This window comes from Somniosus microcephalus, chromosome 6 (genome assembly GCF_052327205.1).
Source record: "Somniosus microcephalus isolate GS21.2 chromosome 6, FLI_Smic_1.0, whole genome shotgun sequence".
Classification (NCBI taxonomy): Eukaryota; Metazoa; Chordata; class Chondrichthyes; order Squaliformes; family Somniosidae; genus Somniosus; species Somniosus microcephalus.
Window position 1 is genome coordinate 110,702,546 of NC_140992.1, and position 17,021 is coordinate 110,719,566.

Consider the following 17,021-nt stretch of genomic DNA (forward strand, 5'->3'; position numbering starts at 1 on the left):
CAACACTGGCGTCAGTATTCAGAGGTAGCGAGATTACGGATCCCGCATCCCTTCAGTCTCAGCAACTAGGCACAGTCCCGATAGATCTTTTCCAGTCAGGAGACCCAAAATGTCATTATATATAAAAAAGAGACACAATGTCTGTGCACATGCAGAGTCTTGCTGCATTGTGTATGCGTGTGCATGGATTCTTCCTGCACACTGCATGTGTGTGGACATCGTACGAGGACAGGATTAAGCTCTGATGTGATGGTTCCTCAGTCGAATAGTGTAACTATCTAGGCTCACACATGAAGGACTGTTAATTGGGATAAAGTGCTGGAGGGCTACCAGCACCCATGGGATCGTACCCCAGAAAGAGTCAAGCCAGAAAATAAAGAAAAAACTCAGAGGCAAGCACAGATTCAGTAAAGGTGAACGTACTGATAAGCTTTCCAGCCAGTTCCTTGTTGCTTCTGTTTTCTTTGGGATGTTTATACAAGTACATCACACAACGTCCAATCCCACTATGCTTCAGAGTCTCCTGACTCACACTGGGCAACTGTAAGTAACAAAACACCAGTCAATGACATTCGAAGATCCTAAGGCAGGTTAGTGAAGCAACACAGCTAACAACTCGGCCAGAGTGGTAAGAAAGCCACGACAGAGGGCTCAGATGGAATGGAAAGTGCTCATATCTGGATGTTTGAGAGCAGTGAGAACTTGGCTGTGATGCCCAAGGTAAAATAGACTGCCTGTACTCAATCTTCTGGGCTCATATGTGAAGCATGGTCACTTGGGTGAGGTACTGGGGCACGTAGCACATGTGGAACTGTACCCCAGTAAGAGTCAGCGCCTTCAGGAGCGGAGTGAAGCAAACTGGGGGAAAATCTTCACGCCCCTACTCCACCATATTTACAAGTATACAAGGGCGCAGTTGACAATAGCTTCCTAGCACCAACTTTTGAAAAAAAGCAGTGAAGATGCGAAGTTCACCTGAAGTTTTTGTTCAGTGCTTGGATAAATACAAACAAGCATTTCTTGGTCATCCCCTACTCTGCCCATTTTCTGCCCTCTCCCCCTGAAGGTACTGACTCTCTCTCAGGTACGTTCCGCACGGTACCTCATCCAAATGGCCATTCATCACTTGAGAGCCCAGAGAATACTGTTATAATATAGCTGTATCTGAAAAGGGGTTACACTTCATTTCCTTACATGGCAGTTTTGGTCTCCTTACACAAGGAAGGATATGCGTGCCTTAGAGGGAGTGCAATGTAAGTTTATTAGACTGATTCCTGGGATGAGGCGATTGTCCTGAGGACAGATTGAGTCGGCTCGGCCTATATTCTCTAGAGTTTAGAAGAATGAGATGTGATCTCATTGAAACATATAAAATTCTTAAGGGGCTTGACAGGGTAGATGCTGGGAGGATGTTTCCCCTGGCTGGGGAGTCGAGAACTAGGGGCCACAATCTCAGAATAAGGGGTCAGCCATTTAGGACTGAGATGAGGAGAAATTTCTTCACTCAGAGGGTGGTGAATCTTTGGAATTCTCTACCCCAGAGGGTTGTGGAGGCTCAGTCATTGAGTATATTCAAGACAGAGATCGATAGATTTCTGGATATTAAGGGAATCAAGGGCTATGGGGATAGTGCAGGAAAGTGGCGCTGAGGTAGATGATCAGCCATGATCTTATTGAATGATGGAGCAGGCTCAAAGTCCCAAATGGCCTACTCCTGCTCCTATTTCTTATGTTCTTAGCAGGAGAATGGCGGCTCACTACATATAGAAACGTGATAATGAACTGAACAAAGGGTTCTGCCTCTTGAGTTTATGCAGTTTTGGGCCACTGAAAAAAAATTGTGAACGAGCACATTTTGCGTTTGAAGGAATTCTAGAAAAGTTGCTCTGCCTCCTATCTGTGAGGAATGCTATCTTGCTGAGACTCCCACGGGGCAGACAGTTATAGCTTTGGAAGAATAAGAAGAAATGTACACTAAGGGGTGGGGGAGAAGAAAAGGCTACCTAAAAATAATTTTATAAACAGAAATGTGTGGCTGGCAACCAGATATCGATAACAGGATAATACAATGCTGTGCTCTTACATCACATGGCTATGTAACGACTCTTACCTCCTGCAGTATCTTCAGCAGCTCCTCGCGGATCTTGAGATGCGGCAGACTCTTGTCGGGCAATGGGGTGAGCCATTCCTTAATAGCAGACATCACCCCACTGTCAATGAATGTGTCCTTCAAATCCTGTCTGCAAGAATAGATAGTAAAGAGCATCATCGACAGGAAGCAGAAACAAGACAATTTAATTGTGATCATTCTCAAAGATTTCTGCTTAAGAGATACATCAAAACAGATTACTGTAGATACAAGGGTTACACGAGTTATTCTAGCGATCGAGGCAATAGCTTGAGAGTTTTTCTTCACTCGTGATATATTAAACCTGTTGCTCTCTCTTTTCCTATACAACCGTTAACTCCAGCAATTTTTTGTCACTTCTGAACACTCAACTCTTATCTTTCAAAAGGGAGTTGGATAAATATCTGAAGGAAAAGTATTTGTAGGGCTACGGGGAAAGGGCAGGGGAGTGGGACTAGCTGAGAGTCGGCACGGGCTCGACGGGCCGAATGGCCGCCTTCCGTGCTGTAACCATTCTATGACACCACCCAGGGGAGTGTTCCAAGTACAAGTTTTGCCTTTTTATTTTTTCCTTTTTCTATAACCTAATAACCGGCAGTATTACAGGATTATAGAAAAACGGTCGATATCCTGGAATTCCCTACCCAACACCATTGTGGGAGCATCATTACATAAGAACTGCAGTGGTCTAAGGAGAAGGCCCAGCAACACCTGTTCAAGGCAACTAAAGATGGGCAATAAATACCACCTTATTAGTGCTAGCTACATTCAGAGAGCAATTTCTTTTTAAAAGTCTCTTGAAAAATTACATTTTGTTTCATACCAAAAATACAAGTTAGACTGGGTATGTACACACAGTATAGAGGGATTCAGGATTTGAGGGATATGGTGAAACTCGGCAAAAGGAATATGGGCATGTAGGCAATGTTCCCTTTAAGCTGCAGCGCCCGGGCAGCCGGCTTTTAATGAGGAAAAACTGCGCAGTCATTTGAATGGGCCACACACCCAAAAAAAAATTGAAGTGAACATTATACGTAGGGCATTATGACATTTCACTGTTCCTAAAAATCCTCCCGTTCTTTCTTACCGTTGCAAATTGGAATGTAGGCTTTATGGTTTTAGAGCGCTTGTCTACACAAAGAGGTAAACTGTAGCGGATATGGCAAAAGTGCTCAAAATATTAATTCCAATCCGCATCAATGATTGGAATCATTTTTACATCGAATGCTTTAGCTGGACTGCCCCATCATCAAGTACTGGTATTGGTGGATGAGCCACTGCAAAGAATCACCTTATCCCAAAATTACTGGCCTGCTACAGCTTGTATTCTTGCAAGACCTTTTCTTGCTTTCTCCTGAAGGCGCCGATTCTTGCTCAAGTGCAGCTCCATGGGCTTCAGTTGCTCTCCGATCCCTCATCCAAGTTACCATTCTTGACGTGCGAGGTCAGCGAGCATCTGTAGACTATTCAACTGTGCAGAACATCAGAGCTGAACCACCCAACCTGTATGGCTCGGATCTGTTACCAGTGAATGCACTACTAACTCAGGGATTACTGATGGAAACTCAGCCCTATGTTATACTGAAAACTGAATGAGGAACAGAGGTAAATCTCGACTTACTTTTTCAAATGCATCACGACTGTGGGAAGAAGGGTCAGTTTCTTCAAGGCAGGCTTCTTCTGGCCATTGAGCTGTCTATCCTCCTGCAGGAAAGAGCACGTAAAAGGGTGTTGAAACATCAGAGGGGACTTGCTTTACCGCAGACATGTCCAGGAGTACCCTTGGATTGAAACCGTCAAAACCTGGAGCCCATTTACCTTCCGCTTGCTAAACCAATACACATCTTTCCTTTACAATTCTCAGGGTTTCCAGTCTTCTCGCTCCCTTATACGCCTCTCGGCTCAGACATCTCTCCTCACCCCCCTCCGCTTCAAAGGTAAAAACAATTACAAAACAATGATTTAGTAATTCCATCACTGCACTATCTTCAGGCACTACTTCTCCACTGCCACTAGTAAATGATCTAGTATCACCCTGTACCTTTTTCTTGTTCCAAAATGAAAGAATGCCTTGACCATTATATTTTGCACTATATTCCATGCTCCATCTTTGCTTCTCTTGTTTTTCTGGCTTTCCACTGCTCGATTCTGTTGTTCTCCCCATCCTGTTCCTTCCCTGTATATTCTGTTATCCTCTCACATCGTGCCGCATTTCTAGATTAAATCCTTCCCAGCCATTTTACTTATCCCATCAGTTATGATGATTGTGCCTCCTCCATTAAATTGAATGCCATCCCAATAAAACAGTCTCCGGTTCCCCCAGAAATGGTAGCAATGGGCCAAGCATTTGAACCTCTCCCACCTGCATCATGTATTGAGCCACGCATCGATCTGCCCAGTTTGTCTGTCTCTCTAATGGGTTAAGCATGTGGCAAAGGTAATTCTGAGATTACTACCCTGGAATTCCTTTTCTTCAATCTTTTCCTACCTCCTAAAATTCCCTTTGTCGGACCTCCATTTGACACCTACCTGTGTTTTTGGTTTCCAAGTGATCATGATTTTCTCCTTCTCATTGCAGGACCTATCTACCTACTTGCTCAAACCCCAAACTTCAAGAAGCCAGTACCTGGGAAGCCACACACTATTTGGGGCACTCCGTCATTTCTGCAGAACACTCTATCACTCCATCTTTCTATGGTGTTCCTTACAAGTACAATGCTCCCTTTAATCTTATCTGCTCTTTGTACTCCCGGGTAACCTCACTGACCCTTGCGACTGGCCTGCTCATGATTACTGTCCTTGTCCTGATCCTTGGAAATCTCTAGTTCCACGGCTTCCCGCTGTTCCTATCTACACAGTTACTTGCACTGTGGGGGGGGGGCCTCTATCTGCTGTCACCATTTCATTTTGTCGGAGAGGTGACAACCTCAAAAAATAATCAGTTTTGTGTATAATGTGCAGTATAGATAGTTGGTCCGTGAGCCCAGCAATTAATTGCTCAAGGGACTCAGTCGGCACTTCAAGGCAGCGCACTTCCCCTGTATACTTTCCAAGATGGCCCACAGTCTGCATGCCACACACCATAAGCTTAGCAATCACAGCAGCCATCTCAGTTGAGCTACATGCAAAACAGTATTTGGTATTTCAGTTTATATTAGTGAAACCTGTACAAATGGACACTTGCACAAAATGAATACTTATTGACAGTCCCAAATAACTTGCATTGTAACATTGATACAAGGTGCGCCTCGCAAATTACAAACTACAGACAGCGCCTATAAGAACATAAGAAATAGGAGCAGGAGTAGGCCAATCGGCCCCTCGAGCCTGCTCCGCCATTCAATAAGATCATGGCTGATCTGATCCTAACCGCCAATCTACTATCACAGAACCATCTCCTGAATCTAACACAATTAGACACACGAAATAGGAGCAGGATCAGGCTACACGGCCCCTGGGCTTGCTCCGCTACCCACAGGGCCATGACCGATCTGAACATAGATTCATGTCCAAATTCCTGCCTGCTCCCCGTAACCCTTAATTCCCTTTACTTCTAGGAAACTGTCTATTTCTGTTTTAAATTTATGTAATGATGTAGCTTCTACAGCTTTTTGGGGCAGCATATTCCATGGACCTACCACCCTCTGAGTGAAGTAGTTCCTCCTCATCTCAGTTTTGAAAGAGCAGCCCCTTATTCTAAGACTATGCCCCCTAGTTCTAGTTTCACCCATCATCGGGAACATCCTCCCCGCATCCACCCGATCCAACCCCTTCACAATCTTATATGTTTCAATAAGATCGCCTCTCATTCTTCTGAACTCCAATGAGTAGAGTCCCAATCTACTCAACCTCTCCTCATATGTCCATCCCCTCATCCCCGGGATGAACCGAGTGAATCTTCTTTGTACTGACTCGAGAGCAAGTATGTCTTTTCTTAAGTATGGACACCAAAACTGTATGCAGTATTCCAGGTGCGGTCTCACCAATACCTTGTACAACTGAAGCAATACCTCCCTATTTTTATATTCTATCCCCCTAGCAATGAAAGCCAACACCAAGTTTATTTACAACTTAAAACACAGGACACGCAGGTCAGCACGAGGCGGCAGCGAGTGAAAGAAATGGCTTTTGTGGAATAGGGAGCTCTTTACCCAGCATCCAGAGCGATAGGAAAACCGATCTAGCTCTGGGATTGAATGCTTGCACAGCTCCCAAGGAGAGCAGTTTCCCTGCCGCTTTGGACGCTGGGTAAAGAACTCCCCATTCGACAAACGTCTGGAACTGCAATGAGCAACACATCTCACTCCACCAGTACAGCAGGTACTGATGAGCTGCTAACAGTCCCTTATCCACCCCTCAGCACGCCAAACATTAGCAGCTGAGGGGGAAAGAGGGGGTCCTGGACTGGGGTCTGCAGGACATCAAGCCTGCCAAATTGGTTGGGATCTCCCAGCAGCCCCCTTGCCCTGTGCAGGCTGCCAATGTAGCAGATCCCAGGATCAGGACATCCCTCTGTCGATGGAAAAGGACCCCGGGATGGCAATGAACTGGGAAACCCGACAAACAGAAAATAAATTGAAATCACATCCTGCTGGCAGGGCTCCAGAATTAGGCACGATCCAAGGTGATGGTGAAAAGAAGGCGATACAGCCAATCCTGGCATATTTGGCACATCCAGTTTACTGTACATACAATGATCATTTTGAAATTAAGGACACCTGCAAAAAAAGATACCTGATGCAAGTCTGACATGGGAGAAGTACACAGCGGGGTCGGTATTAGGACCATTGCTTTTCTTGTTATATGTAAATGACCTGGACTTGGTATAGGGAGTACATTTTTGAAGTTTACGGATGATACAAAACTTGGCAATGTAGTAAAAGAAGGACTTGAATTTATATACGACCACAGCCAATGAAGTACTTTTTTTGAAGTTGTAATATGGGAAACGCGGCAATTTGCGCACAGCAAGGTCCCACAAACAGCAATGTGATAATGGCCAGATAATCTGTTTTTGTTATGTTGGTTGAGGGATAAATATTGGCTAGGACACCGGGGATAACTCCCCTGCTGTTCTTCGAAATAGTGCCACAGGATCTTTTACATCCACTTGAGAGAGCAGACAGGGCCTCGGTTTAATGTCTCATCAGAAAGACGGCACCTCCGACAGTGCAGCATTCCCTCAGCACTGCACTGGAGTGTCAACCTAGCTTTTTGTGTTCGAATCCCTAGAGTGGGACTTGAACCCATAACCTTCTGACTCAGAGGCGAGTGTGCTACCAACTGAGCCACAGCTGACACTGTAAATAAATAGTGAGCAAGATAGTGGCATACTTCAGGAGGACAGATAGATTGGTGAAATGGGCAGACACATGGCAAATGCAATTTAATGCAGAAAAGTGCGAAGTGATGCACTTTGGGAGGAACAACATGGAGAGGCAATATAATCTAAATGGTACTATTCGGAGGGGGTGCAAGAGCAGAGACACCTGGAGTGCATATTCACAGATCTTTGAAGGTGGCAGGGTAAGCTGATAAGGCAGTTAAGAAAGAGTACAGGATACTTGGCTTTGTAAATAGGGGTATAGAATACAAAAATAAGTCAGTCATGCTCAACCTTTACAAATCACTGGTTAGGCCTCAGCTGGAGTATTGTGTACAATTCTGGGCACCACATTTTAGGAATGATGTCACGGCCTTGGAGAGGGTACAGAGGAGGGTTACCAGGATGATAACAAGGATGGGGGACTTCAGTTATGTGAAGAGATTGGAGAAGCTGAGATTGTTCTCTTTAGAGCAGAGAAGGTTAATGAGAGACCTAGTAGCGTTATTCAAGATTGAGAGGTTTTAATAGAGCAAGTAGGGAGAAACTGTTTCCTCTGGCTAGTGGACCGGTAACTAAAGGTCATAGATATAAAATAATTGTCAAAAGAAGTGGAGGGGAAATGTTTTCACACAGAGGGTTGTTAAGGTCTGGAATGCACTACCTGAAAGGGTATTGTAAGCAGATTGCATAGGAAATTTCAAAAGGCAATTGGAAGAGTACTAATTTGCAGTGTTATGGGGAAAAAGCTGGTGTGCGAGACAAAATTGGACAGCTCTTTCAAAGCACCGGCAAGACAGGCTGAATGGTTCCTTCTATGCTGCAAGATTCTATGATTCCAAGTCCCTCAAACGTCCCCAATTTACAGGTTTCACTGTATATACATATGTTGACTAATTATTCCCAGTCCCAATTCTCCCCTCTCAGCCAAATCTTCAGAGTATTGAGTTAGTGTTGGACCCCATTCAGTACCCAGCCATACTGGACTTAGCTCCCAACCGATGACCCCACACCCCCGGCGCCCTATCTGAATGTGTTCTCCCAAGTGCCCTTTGACGGGCTCCCCAAGCTGTCTAGCCCCACTATCAGTACATATTGAGGCACAGCTGTTACTCACCTCTGCAGCTTCGTTCATTTTGGTGATCATGGCACTAACTACATCGTCCGCATCACTAATGAAAGTGCCGCCATCCCGATTTCGCCGCCGCTTCCGGTTTTGATCTTTCTTCTTCTGCAGCATCATCTCAAAATCAGACACAAAGTCGGAACTGCAATAGAATCAACCTCATTAACACACAAGGGATTTCTTTCCCGATAGAGATGGGGAAGGGCGGCACTGCTGGTATTTCTTCATTTTGCATCCAGCAACATAAACCCCTATTCAGATAGAATCGGCTAAAATGTAGAGGGGGGGGGGGTCCCCACACACCACCTCACTCAAGTAATGTACAGAGGGGTCCATACATCCGCTGACCATGTGGAACATCCCAAAGGATAGTGGCTTGTAACATAGCTGGCTACGTAACACATTTCCAAGGCAGAGGATGAGGCCATCCAAGTCGTAACATTCTACCAGATTGTCATCCTCAAAGGTGCAATATTGAATGATACATACTGGGCTTCTCCACTGTCTACCAATATCTCGGCCACTGAATCAACTGGGCTTCGCTCTGTTCTGCCCCAGGGATTTCTGAAGAAAGTTTGATTTTTTGGGGTACTGGGATGCAATTAAGTACTTTCTACCAGCAAATATATTTCAAAAACTATAGTAAACTCTGCAGCCCTAGAACACTAACTGTCCTTCGCACAAGATTCAACAATCACATCCCAGCACAAGGAGCTGACCCGGGTCATGTTGTATGAACTTAGCTTTGAGCCAATACTTCTACTTACTCTCTCCCTTTTCCTCGGACCTCACTGTCCGAGTCAGACTCTTCCGCAACCATTTTCTTCCTCTCTGCCTCGAGAGCAGCCTTTTCACCGTCCAGGTCCTCTTGGTTAAAGCCCTGAGCAGGAGGATACAGTTTAGAGATACAGACAACATCTGCAGAGCACAGCCTGAAAGAAAATAGCTGGAAGGAGCGTGCTTTAATCAAGCTCTTTATATATGACCCTTCCAATAAACGCCCTGTACACTCGAGGCCTGGTATATCCATGAGTGTTAGTGAGGAGCTATGGCGTTTTGAAGGCAGCCTAGGCGTTCACTTCGCAGTCCTACAAGTTGAAAGCTGCCCAAGGATAAGTGAACAATTCACAACCTGGCTCTTAAAAATCCATTCAGGAAACCTTTCTTGTAGTACACTGCAACTCTGCACATTGACTATACCAACATCTGATCTTCTCAGAGCCGCGAGCCATGTGGGCTGGACATCAAATAGCATATATAGCAGCAGTTCTAATGGGGAAGACCCTGGACAAAAAAGAGTGATGTCTGGTGCTCCAATATACTCCAGCACAAAGTAAGGCAAGGCAGTCTGAATGGTTCAATTCTAGTCAGAATATTAGTTTGTTTGTTTTAATTGATGCTCAACAAGGCGAGGGATGATATACCCGGAGAATCACATTCCATTTCAGATATTCAATGTCAGCATCAAAACTCCCTGGTCAAGGTTCCGTTGCTGAGTAAAGCTCCCTCTACACCACCCATCAAGCACTTCCAAGTCAGGTAAAGCATGGGTTACATACAGTAAAGCTACCTCTACACTGCCTCATTAAACATTTCCAGGTCATACGCAAGACTTCATTTGGTCCATTGTGCTGTTGGTCACTCTTCAAATGGAGCTATAGTCTTACCCATGGTTCAATAGAGTTTATTTTTCCACTATCTGCAGCTTAGATCACAAGAGGGTTGGTTATATACATCCAGGAGGCTAAATACAGTTACAAGGGTTTCTGTTCGACTGCTGGGCAATGCTACTGTTACAAATTTTGGGCTTGCCTCAGATATCTTCTTGGGTTCAATAGTGCTGGTCATTCCCATAAGTGGTCCCTGTATCTTACGTTCTGGAGTGTGCCTAGACTACCCAATATCTAATCATGCACTAGCATAACCCAGGAGAGTAACAATGGTGTCCCCTTGAACTGAACTGGATATGGTGTCTTTCACATGTACTCCTTCGGTCTCTCGGGAGGTGAACTAATGACACTTCAGTGAGTCGAGGGCAGATACAAATTGTTAAACTACTTCATTTTACAGACAGCAACAAAACATAGAGCAACAGTTATAATCAAATCTCAGCTTAATCTAACTAGGGTTCCTTTTGCGTGAAGAAGAAAAATAATAAAAAGTACACCAGATTCCTATGTTACAACAGTGAGTACACTTCAAAAAAAAAAGTAATTCATTGGCTGTAACGCACTTTTGGATGTCCGGTGGTCGTGAAAGGCGCTATATAAATGCAAGTCTTTCTTTCTATTAATGGACACGCTTTACTTTTGCTGGCCAGCCTAAACAATTAATCTGACAGCCTCTCTTTCGAGGTCTAGTTGGCACTATTAACTAGGGGAAATCTGTCCATTCCGTTGTCTCCCTTACCAGCTCTTACACTAAACTGAACTCATTCTTTGTGTTACATCTGGCCAAAGGAAGTGAGTGTAGGAGTGGGGAGGGGGAAGCTGTCCCTTTAACCTTTTCCCTGTTCAGTAATCCAGTATGCTGGTCAACCAAATAAGTTGCGTTCTAACGCTCCCCACCTCCCAAGAATGGAATTTTGGTAGATACCTCATACCAAGCTTAAATGAATAAGGTCACCTCAACAACAATAGGTGTGGATACTTGTAGGAATTCTGAAATTAGATCGCTAATTAACCATTGTCCCCCCAGTCATTGTGGAACAGACCTTCAATGCCTGGCTTATCATCATATAAACTCGTCTGTCATTTGGCTGTGAGGAGAGTTTTAAAGATGCTTGAATCCGCTTTAATTTAAAAACACACCACTTAAATGTAATGCATTTCCAATTCTTTTCTGAGCAAACATGGTCAAAAATCCGGAAATGTGACAGCTACACTACCAGATATTCTGGTCACACTTCAGGTTGTAGGGAATGAGGACTCACTTACTGGAGCGGTCTTTGGTACAGAAATCTAGACCGGCACTTTACTGTAGTACTGAGATGCTGCTGCAATGTCAGAGGTGCTGTCTTTCTGATGAGATGTTAAACTAGAGATTACTAGGCAGTAGGCCATTTCTGTCACTGCCTTTTGTGGGTCCTTGCTGTGCACAAACCGTCTGCCACATTTGCCCTCAAAACAGTGACCACACTTCAAATGTAATTCACTGATTGTGAAGCACTTGGGTGTACCAAAAAAGACTTGCATTTATATAGTGCCTTTCACAACCACCGGACGTCTCAAAGCTCTATACAGCCAATGAAGTACTTCTGAAGTGGAGTCACTGTTGTAATGTGGGAAACGCAGCAGCCAATTTGCGCAAAGCAAGGCCCCACAAACAGCAATGTGATAATGACCAGATAATCTTTTTTTTTTTTTAAGGATGTGAAAGGTGCTATATGGGCACAGATTAAAGAAATGGGCAGGACAATACCAGGTGCAGTTTAGCAGGGAATCTGAGCTAAACTGGTCAAAAGTGAATCCAGCAAGGGTTGAGATTGTAGAATTCACTGGTTCAAAATACAATTGATGCAGAAACAATTGTGGTGTTTAATAGGGGCAGTGGGCGAGTTTTGGATTTCTCTAGCTAAGAGTTGGCACAGGTATGATAGGACAAATGGTCTCCTTGTGTGTTGTAAACATCTATGGTGCTAATTAGTACAAAGTGAAGTCTCATTTAGAGAGACACGAGGGTGGCTGGAACCTGAGATAATATCACAGATACAGCAGAAAGGACTCACTCAATACAAAGTGATCACTGGTTGAAAGCCTGACCACCAACACCTCCCAAGTGCACAGTAATGCCTATCACTGGCACAATCTGCAGCAGCGCCCAACCACTGGCACCGCACGAGTGTCCAGCCACCAGTACTGGCCAAGTGCCCAGGAGCCCCAGATCACTGGCACCGAGTGTGCAGCTGTGCCCGACTACGGGCACTGGCAAAAGCACACTGCTGCCCGATCACCAGCACTTGGAAGACATATAACCTTTCCCATGCAACTTAGGGGGTAACCTGGCTTACAGGGGCAGGCTGTCCATCAGATTGAAAATACAGTACAGAAGTAAGGAGCTATCTAACACATTTTAGAAACATAGAAAAACAAAAGTCTTTTGTATAGAAAGTCCTTCAAGGACCTTCCCTCTGCCGAGACTGTAATCCTCCATTATTTAAATTAAAATAACTTTTTTGAAGAATTGCATAAAATTCTTTGGCAGGGTTTAATGTTCCACTGGGAGAGTCCAATAGCTAGCAGGTCTCTTTCGTTAGTGAGAATAAATCAGGTGAACCAGCATATTTACAAACCAACTCTATACGTACTGTAAACTCTTCCCCTTCATCATCCGATTCCCCAAAAATGTCAGCTATCAAGTTTCCAACACCAGCCCTGTTTAGAGGAAGCAAAGGAAAACATTACCAGATTACTCAGACATAAATCCTGTCAATAGGAAACGTCATCTATACTTGAGGGACTTTTCTCTTTCTCACATTCTATCTCCAATGCCTCTCAGTGAGCTGCAAGATTGTTGTGCACTTACACATCATCTGACACTGCCAATGGTAACCGCTTAACCTAGGACACCCTCCAATGGGAATTAATCCCCACTAGAATCTAGGACAGCTGACATCTCCACACACTTGGTCAAATGGGTGGAAACTTTTTAATGCCTGCCATGTATCACATCATGCATTACACAGGATCATCAGAAACATGGACATGGGAAAGGCAGTCACAGGAAAGAGAAACTGCAGTCCATCAGGCTGGTGCCAGAAACTAATATCCACCAACTGCCCACACTCAGTGGTAGTAGTCACACCCCCTTGAATCAGAAGGTAGTAGTCACACCCCCTTGAATCAGAAGGTAGTAGTCACACCCCCTTGAATCAGAAGGTAATGATTTCAAGCCTCACTCCACAAGATGAGCACATAATCTAGGCTGATACTTCAGTACAGTATGGAGTGAGGGCTACAAGGTCGAGTTGGGGGGGGGGGGGGGAGCCGTCTTTTGGATGAAATGTTAAACAGAAGTGTGTCTTCTCAAGCAGACATTAAACATCCCATGGCACAATGAGTAGGAACAGGGAGTTCTCCTGGTGATCTATCAACATTTATCAGTCGTCAAAAAGCATGAAAACAGATTTTCTAAAACACAATTTCTAAATCAAAAACAATTTCTAAATTTGCGGATGACACCAAATTGGGTGGGATAGTCAATACTGAGGAGGACTGCAACAAATTACAGGAGGACATTAATAAACTTGCAGAATGGGCATACAATTGACAAATGAAGTTCAACACAGATAAATGTAAGGTATTACATTTTGGAAGGAAGGATAGGGAGGTCACTTATCACTTGGAGGGTGCGAGTCTAGGTGGGGAAGAGGAACAAAGGGATCTCGGAGTACAAATACACAAATCACTAAAAGTTGCAACAGGTTAGCAAGGCCATAAAAAAAGCAAACCGAGCACGAAGGTTGAATTCTACAGGTATAGAATTGAAAAGTAGGGAAGTTATGCTAAACCTGTATCGAACCTTGGTTAGACCACACTTGGGAGTACTGCGTACAGTTCTGGTCGCCATATTATAACAAGGATATGGAGGCACTTGAGAGGGTGCAGAGAAGATTTACAAGGATGATACCAGAAATGTGAGGGTATACATATCAGGAAAGGATGAACAGGCTGGGTCTCTTTTCTCTTGAAAAAAAGGCTGAGGGATGACCTAATAGAGGTCTTTAAAATTAGGAAAGGATTTGAAAGTGTGGGTACAGAGAGAATGTTTCCACTTGTGGGGAAGAGCATAACTAGAGGCCATCAATATAAGATAGTCACCAAGAAATCCAATAGGGAATTCGGAAGAAACCTCTTTACCCAAGAGTGGTGAGAATGTGGAACTCAGTACCACAGGGAGTGGTTGAAGCGAAAAGTATAGGTGTATTTAAGGAGAGGCTGGACAAGCATATGAGGCAGAAGGGAAGAGGGTTATGCTGATATATTTAGATGAGGAAAGACAGGAGGAGGCTCAAATGGAGCATAAACGCCAGCATGGACTGGTTGGGCCGAATGGCCTGTTTCTGTGCTGTATATACTATGCAAAGATTAACTGGTCATTTACTCACTGTTGTACGTGGAACCTTGTTGTGTCCAAATTGGCTGCCTACAAAACTACACTACAAAAGTATCCATTTGTTACAAAGTGCTTTGGGATGTTTTAAGGATGTGATAAGATGTTATATAAATGCAAGCTCTTTCTTTAACCTGTTTAGCTATGTTACTGCTACCATTAAAATAACAGTGGAATATCACACAACATGCAAAGCATTGTAGAGGAATTTCTAGGCTATAAAGTATGCATGCTGTGGAATGGTAGAACTGTCCAACCCACTCAAATAAGCTGTGGATACAGCACAAAGCTGTGCTAACAGCAATAATTAATGATTGACATTAGCATGTTTATCTTTGTTCATCTGCAGACAAAATGCATCAATTATTGAATTTACAGTTACAGTATTTGAAGCTGTTCCCAATTTGTATTTCACAGTGCAAAACTGTTTAAAACCTGGGGAAATATTTATGGGATCATTGGCTATGAAGCAGTTTTGACATGTTCGGAGGATGTGATAGGTGCTTCATAAATGCAAAGTTCTTTCTTTCTCTCAAATATTTATTCAGTGTTCCCTTCAATTTTTCCATGCAAACTATACACACTGCCTCCATGTTCATTCCATGGCCTAGGAATTGGATCTCGCCGGGCCTGCTTTACAGGCGTAAAACAGGCACCTAAGTTTCCAATATGGCAGACAGCGCCCGTGCGCACATTCCACAACGGATGTGCGCTGCCCACCATATAGGTTGGGGCTCCTCCGTAGGCACCAAGGGTGCATGTGTGAAACTGGCATTAGGCCCTTTGGATTTGCAAATGCAAATCGGGGGGCCTAATGCCCATTAATGCCCCCTTGCAAAATTCAACTGCGAATGACCGTTTCCTCAGGCTGGACCACTGGAGGCTGCCAGCAGAAGTGTACGTTTTTTTTTAAACTTACCTTATTGTGGAACAGGGAGGAGCAGGAGTGCTGCCTCTGGAGCTGCGACTGTGTATGCAGGTCGCTGGTACTAAACAAACGAGGCCGGCGGAGCAATCTGCTGTGGTCCTGCCGCCAGCCTCATCAGCATATGCAGACCAAATTCAGGCGGTCAATTTCTAGGCCCACATGCTCATCAGCCTCTGAGTCAAGTAGTTAAATCTAGTCTGTCTACACCTTCCCTCCTCTAAGCTCGAGTCCTTGTCCCCAGTTCTAGAGCTTCTGAAACAGATCCGGGTTCAGATTATCTGGTCCCGAGGATCTCAAATACTTGAAATAATATTTCCTTCGAGTCTTCTCTTCTCACGAGTGAAAAATTCCAGGTTCTTCAGTCTCTCCTCACAGCTGGCATGCCTTAAGCTCAATTGCACAGAGTCCTCCAGGTGTGACTGCATCAGTGACTTGTACAGACTCACTGGGGTAATTTGCCTCCCAAGTATAAAACAGGCATTGCGGATCAGTTATTGATTTCAGTGGATTTGAAAATCGGGCAGCTTCTATAACGGGCGGTCGATCCACAGCGACAGTTTTACACCCAGACGGCAAGTTGAAATACTACCCCATTATTTTCTATTTATGCTCTATTACTCTGGTTATATGTCCCAAGATCTGGTTAGGTTTCCTTATTGTTGCCACACCATGCGCTGTTGGTTTCAGTAAGCTATCCACCAATGCCCCAGATCCCTCTCCTGCGTTGTGTCCCGTGGCCGAGAGCCATTTGGTTTAATGGAAAGGGTGCAAGTGCTGGGTGTCTGTTCTGATGAAGGGTACACACTAGAAAGGTCACAACCTGGCTTTTCTCTCTTTGCAGATGCTGCCTGACTGGCTGCATATTTCCACCATCTAGCTTCCACGCCCACTGTTTATTTGCTTTCCCTTTGCCACATCAGCCCACCTGTCCACATTCCTTTTGTGCTTGGTTCACCTGTTCCCTATTGTTTGAATACACTTCTCCCCAATTTAATGACATCTGCAAATGTAGACAGCTTTGCTTCTGTCCTCGGCTCCGAATCATTTATATGCGCTGTAAACAGTAATGGCTGTAATCACTGGTCCCTGTGACACCCACAGGTGACTCTGTCAACGCAGCTCCATTCACAACCACCCGCCATTTTCTCTGGTTTAGGCAATTTTCAACCCACCTCACCAACTTGGTTCCTCTTCCATACCTTCCTACCTTGTGACATAATCACCATGTGGTAACAAAGGCCTTGCTGAACTCTAAAATTGCATCCATAGAATTTACATTATCAACAAGGTCTGTCAGTTCCACAAGAACTCCAGTATATTTGTTGCTCAACACTTCCCTCCCATAAATTATAGAATCGGAGAAATTTACAGCAGAGAAACAGCCCATTTGGCCCATCAAATTGGC

The 17,021-nt window shown here is 44.4% G+C and overlaps 1 protein-coding gene across 6 annotated transcripts in view; it reads right to left on the bottom strand.

Moving 5' to 3' along the window:
- iws1 (interacts with SUPT6H, CTD assembly factor 1) overlaps positions 1-17,021 on the bottom strand; it is a 59,107-nt gene that overhangs the window by 18,753 nt on the left and 23,333 nt on the right. For all 6 annotated transcript variants that reach the window (XR_015078727.1, XR_015078726.1, XM_085990676.1 and 3 more), the window contains exons 6-11: positions 12,884-12,950; positions 9,345-9,457; positions 8,569-8,719; positions 3,750-3,832; positions 2,111-2,240; positions 424-541 (exon numbers count right to left, since the gene is read on the bottom strand). Coding sequence is in view for 4 of the 6 variants with exons in the window: in XM_085990676.1 (XP_085846802.1) it covers positions 424-541; positions 2,111-2,240; positions 3,750-3,832; positions 8,569-8,719; positions 9,345-9,457; positions 12,884-12,950 (662 nt within the window). In the remaining 2 variants the exon portion in view is untranslated. The remainder of the gene's footprint in view (positions 1-423; positions 542-2,110; positions 2,241-3,749; positions 3,833-8,568; positions 8,720-9,344; positions 9,458-12,883; positions 12,951-17,021) is intronic.